Below are 6,042 nucleotides of genomic sequence, written 5' to 3'. Positions count from 1 at the left end.
GTATCCGGGTGCTGACTCACAATTTAAGTGTGGGGGTGGTTTCACTGTCCCTGATGATGAGGGCAGGTTTGACTCCTGCTGAAGGTGTGGCTTCGTGTATAAAGAGGGCAAGTGCATCGCAGTGTTTTTGTTTGTGGATCTGCACTCCAGCACACCGTAAGTGAAGAGGACAAGTTTGAAGCCTGACAGCTGGAACAGACTTCTGTTTGGCAACGTCTCACAAACCTTTCTCCGCTGCTGTAGGATCTTTTTTTTTTTTAATCGAACTTTTGTTGCTCGTTTAAGTTAAGAGTCGATATGTATTCATTAAGCTCTTTCATTTTCAGGGTTTGAACTTGAACATTCGGGAAATGTTTGGACAAAACAAAGGTAAGTAAACAACTTGTTCTTGTGCTCTCGTTCATCTTCTTCACTGCTTTTTTTATACTGTCATTAGCAGTCAATGTGAGCAAGTGTCAGAGTGAAAATGCTGAGTTTGATTCTTTTGCTTGACCAGGTAACAAGGGTCCTCCTGGGTATCACCCCCCAGCTGGGGCAGGCGGGTACGCTCCATATGCACCTGGCCTTTTCCCGCCTCAGCCCTGCCAACCCCCTGCTGTTCAGCCCGCATGCTATCCTGTAGCTCCACCTTGTGGAGGGGCTGGAGGCCATGGCCATGGAGGCTGTGACTGTGAGTGCCAGTCTGACGACGGGTACGGACATGATCATGGACATGGACATGGACATGGACATGATCACGGACATGGACATGATCATGGACACGGGCACGGACATGGGCATGGACATGGTCATGATCATGATCATGGACATGGACATGGACATGATCATGATCACGGACATGGACATGGTCACGGTCACGGTCACGGTCACGGTCACGGTCACGATCATGATCATGATCATGGACACGGGCACGGACATGGACATGGACATGGACATGGACATGGACATGATCATGGACATGATCATGGACATGGACATGGTCACGGTCACGGTCACGGTCATGGTCATGATCATGATCATGGACACGGGCACGGACATGGACATGGACATGGACATGATCACGGTCATGGTTATGGTCATGGACATGGACATGGACATGGACATGGACATGGACATGGACATGGACACAGGCACAAACATGGTCACAAGCACAGCCACTGTCACAAGAAAGGAAAGAAGTGCCACGGGGTAAGAGTCACAAGCTTCCTTCAACCATCCACAGTCTGAATCATCTGTCGCTGTTTATTGTAAAACTGAAATATCACATTTGAGTATTCGTTGGTTAGTCATTAAAGATCTCCACTGGAATCAAATGCGCTGATGTCTTGGGGGGATTTCAGTGTTAAGTCTCTGACTTGCATTACAATCATAGGAAACGTGAATATTGAATGCTGATATTCTGACTTTGAGATGGTTTTGCTCCATTTTTGAGTAACAACGCCAGAAAAATATAGTGAAGCAGTGATTTTAAAGGTTATTTAAGAAATTAATTCAATATTTAATATTCAAAGAAAGAATACTGCAAATACATTAGTGATTCACCCCAATTATTCAAACAGTGTTGCCCCAGACACTGGGGCATTAAATTATGATATTATTGATATGATGCAGAGTTTTTCATTTAGAACCAGACCAAACAAGTGTGGGAAAGCCAGGTTTTTTTTTAAACACTATCTGTTAGATCAGAATGAATGCATCAATCAGTGTTTTATTAAAGCAACGGCGAACCACTGACCCTTTTCTGAAAGTAATCAAACTGTTTATGTGTCTTCCTCTGCAGTCCTCCAGCAGCTCCTGCAGCAGTGACTCAGATTAAATGAGGAAAGAAGATGAAGTTCCCTCCTGTAATCTTTGTTCAGTTGGAGTTCATCCACCAGCTTTCAAACAGATATATTATTTCCATTTGTTAGGTCATCACACTGATATTTAGCACTGAACCATTGTATTCCAATGTCTAATGAACGAATCAAATGAGAAAACTATGTGTGGACTGATTTCCTTCTGTTTCTTTTTGTGTGTAGACGTGGTATGTGTTTTTAATGCTGTGAACAGACAGCAGGACTGCTTTCTGAATGTCTTTAAACAACAATCACGGATCTCCCTGAGCTGTACAAAACTTTTGTTTATTAAAAAAAAAGAAACAATATTGGAATTATGGATCTTTTTTTCCGAATATGTAATATTCCAAAAAGCGTTCTTGTGTTTCAGCAGCTCCTTCATGTAATGTTGGGAATAAGCGGACCTTTGCTTTTATGGCTCATTTGATCAATTCAGCAGTTTCAAGACACATGATCTATCGCATGAGCGCGGTCACTGACGCTGCCATTCAAACTGAAATCAGTGACACAGTTCCGATTACCAACATTTAAGTGAGTTCTTGTTACATTTTGCTATGGAAGTGTTGTTGAGCTGCAGAGCCGCTGTCTCGCTCTGCCTGGCCTGTGCGACATCAGCATTAGTGTCTCAGGCCTCGTTCTCATGTCAACATCTCAAATGAAAAGGCATCGGTTTTGTGTTTTTATTTCAGAGGTTTCAGAGTTTAGTGGGTGCTGTTGTTTGTTTATGTGATAAAACTACACACACATGCGCAGAGAAGAATACACACAAAATTGCATTTTTCCCAATTCCACAGAGACAGTGTTTTCGAATAGTAAAAAAAAAAGTTGTGTTTTCGGAGGCACTTCCGAAAACAGACGCTTGATGCTAAATGAAAATGTTTTACATTTCCACTTGAAAACGTTGTGTAAACGGGGCCAAGCAGAAAAAAAAAAATATTCCTATGGTCTATGAGTGTTACTTGGCACTTTGTGAATAGATGTCGCCTTAGAAGAAGAAGAATAACAGAGGAGTTGAACAACTTCAAATGTATAAAAATCTATCAAAGAAATAAGTCAATATACAGTATAGTGCATTTTTCTCTGTGCACATGAGTGTAGTTTCGTCACAAAAACAAACATCAGAAGCCACTAGAGGCTCAAGATGAAAACGACATCATTGTCAGTGTAAACCGACGTTGATTTCGAAACTTTTCACACGAAAAATCTGTGTTTTCACTCGAAATGTCATCGTATAAAACAGGATCTGAGATTTTATATCAGCAGCATTACATTTATATTTAATGTGGGTTAAGATTTGACTGAGTCCCAGTCGCAGTTTGAAGCACATCCTCTTTTTAAAATTTGTTTTTCTTTTTTTAAACCTAACTTAACAAACTGCTAGATCTACAGGTGTAAAGCCTTGCTTTAGCAATCCTGATAAAAATCAAATAGGCGAACGGACTCCACTCCATTTTCTATAATGTTTCTTCGCATACAGGGCAGGTTGAATTTGGACCTTCGTATCACAGTGTTTTCTCTAACAGTGCCACACCTTGCTTCTCCCTGAGCAACACTCAAAACAAACCACATCACATTGTTGATCTCACATGTATGACACAATCCTGCAACATTTCCATTCATTTGCTTTTAACTGACAGTAATTATGAAACATGTTCTAGTTTAATGCCGACGATTTTGTGATTGCTGCGGCCTGGATGTATGTTTGAATACCTCACGTGTCGATTGGTCAGGTGACACAAGACTCCACTCATTCTATATTTAGTTTGCCCTGAGGCTGCAAATCACTCAAAGATCTGCACCTGCAAAGAAACAGAAAAAAGGTTATTATTGATCCAGCGTATCTCAGGGTGGGGAAAACGAGGGCAAAGGTTGTGAAAAGCAAGCACATAAAACAATATTTCAGATCTTATCCTGTGGGCGTGTGTCTCCATGAAACAGAGAACATGTCTGCCTGCGTATTAATGATTACAAGGGCACACACACACGCACACACTCACCTAAAGGAGGGTCACAGAGTGAGCTGGTCACGACGAGGGGATGGTTTTCGGGGGTGGAGTTGCAGCCGCTGATAAAAAAGCAGCGTCAGGTGACGGCTGCACCTGCACCGCGTCTCCCTCCAGCACAAAGTAAGAACCACCTCACAAAGTTTGAATTTGAAGCTGTTTGAGTTGAAGTTTGACAGATTTTTTTTTCTCTCTCTCTCTCTCGTAAAATCTCGTAGGTTCCTCTGGTGTTTCAATATGTACGGACACAACCAAGGTGAGCTCAGGCTTTATGATCGACGCTTGTGCGGCAAAACAAACGTGATTATCACTGACTTGTTTCTTTGACTCTTTCTTTAGGAAACCAGTATCCTGGTTATCCCAATCAGCAGGGGGGTCACCCACAATATCCTCCCGGTGCTGTCCCACCAGCTACCTGCCCTCCTCACCCAGGGTACGGACCAGGACCTGGATACGCCCCAGGACCTGGATATGCACCAGGACCTGGATACGCACCAGGACCTGGCTGTGGAGTTGGGCCTGGTTACCCACCTGGCCAGGGTCCCTGTCCTGGACAGACCCACGGACACGGACACGGACACGGACACGAGCACGGACATGGACACGGACACGGTCATGGACACGGACACGGGGACAAGAAGCACAAGAAGAATAAGAAGAAGGACAGCCACAAACACGACAAGTGTCACAAGAAAGGAAAGAACAGCCACGGGGTGAGACTCTACTCAAAACACTGTGACACTGATCGACTGTATTTAACCTGTCTGACCATAATTAACATTTCAAAATCAAGAAATGAATGTTGAAATGAAATGAATGTTGGCTTTTTCATGACTAAACGTCACCAAAACGTCAATCCAGGACTGAAGCGTACCACCATTTGATTGTTTTATTTAGAAAAGTCGGCTTGATGTACGATCTGTAACCTCCCGTCTTCTTGTCTGTTGCAGTCTTCCAGCAGCTCCTGCAGCAGCAGCAGCAGCGACTCCGACTAGAAGAGAACTATTTCTTACCTCAAAGGCTCTTCACAGAAAAACATATTCGTGCGTTTGTGTTCAGGACTTTCTTAATTGATAATTTAGTGTCCATGTACATGACACTTTTAAGGATTGCTTGTGAAAAGGAAAATAAAAGTGATTTTTATACATGGTCAGGAAATGTTCCTGCGTTCGTACTTTCTCATCTGTTTGTTTATTCCCTGTCTGTATGTAGCCAAGATTTTCGACATTGAAAGCAGAGCATATTTGGGAAATCAGTGTTGCAGCGAAGCATGAAACATAGAGAAAGCCCAAATATGGCATATCACATTTAAACATCCAAGAGGGAGGGATAACACAATCCAATGGAGTAGTAGTGACTCCATAGTAAAACAGGTCTGTTAGCTGCAAAGCTCAAGATTGGTAATAGGTACATATTATAAGTCGCTGGCTCCCTGTCAGAATCAAATTACGTAGGTGCGAGTCCTTCAACCCTGTCCTGAATTTGGAAGGGAAATGGGTTTGCAAGCTCTTCATTTTCAGGGTTGGTAATAAATTAACTGTTTGTACTTTGTTATTCTGCATAAGTGTATTGTTCAGGTGTCTCCCTTATTATCCTTCTTACAATCTTGAAACTGCCATTCTGAAGCTGCACAAAGCGATGTGTGCTGATCAAATGTCCTTATAACACATGTACACCAATGCACACGACACACACAAGCATGTGTATTCATACTTAAATTCAGGTTGGGAGTACTTTGGTCAATTCTTGTTCTTAAACTCTGACAGTAAACCAGACTGTGGAAGTTTTAATGCAAAAAAAAGAAGAAAAAAAACTGTTTGGCCTTTTTGTCTGAATGGTGCTATAAAAATAAATAGAATAAAATGGAACTTTATTTATATAGCACCTTTCCCAGACATGAGTCACAACTTGCTGAACATCACTTAAAAACAGAAAAGAAGAACAAATAAATGAATAAAAAATAAATAGAAACATTAAAAAAATTGTTACAAATAAGTAAAACAGAGATATGCCCGGCCATTCACGTTTTGGTAGAGTTAAACAAGTTAAAGAAAGCATTCCAATCCATGGAATAAATAAATAAATAAATACTGTACATACAGTACATTCACAAACGAAAACGCTGCAGTCCTCACTGCAGACAGCAGGGGTCAGTGTCTTACAAAATCAGCACGGTGAGCGACTCTTACTCGTTGGTGGGA

General features: G+C 41.9%; 1 protein-coding gene across 1 annotated transcript; it reads left to right on the top strand.

Moving 5' to 3' along the window:
- Nucleotides 1-513: 513 nt before the first annotated feature.
- On the top strand, nucleotides 514-2,106 carry LOC308131602 (uncharacterized protein). Its single transcript, XM_080498386.1, has 2 exons — nucleotides 514-1,188; nucleotides 1,781-2,106. The coding sequence occupies exons 1-2, from the start codon at nucleotides 650-652 to the stop codon at nucleotides 1,818-1,820; spliced, it is 579 nt and encodes a 192-aa protein (XP_080354512.1). The 5' UTR covers nucleotides 514-649; the 3' UTR covers nucleotides 1,821-2,106.
- Nucleotides 2,107-6,042: the final 3,936 nt, after the last annotated feature.

This window comes from Blennius ocellaris (assembly GCF_963422515.1).
Source record: "Blennius ocellaris genome assembly, chromosome: 6".
Taxonomy (NCBI): Eukaryota; Metazoa; Chordata; class Actinopteri; order Blenniiformes; family Blenniidae; genus Blennius; species Blennius ocellaris.
The sequence above is the reverse complement of the archived record's forward strand: the minus strand, read 5'-3'. Positions and strand labels throughout refer to the sequence as shown.

Coding starts and splice junctions, on each gene's coding strand:
- LOC308131602 (XM_080498386.1), top strand. CDS start 650: ATGGCCATGGAGGCTGTGACTGTGAGTGCCAGTCTGACGACGGGTACG. Junction 1,189..1,780: donor AAGGAAAGAAGTGCCACGGG/GTAAGAGTCACA, acceptor CTTCCTCTGCAG/TCCTCCAGCAGCTCCTGCAG.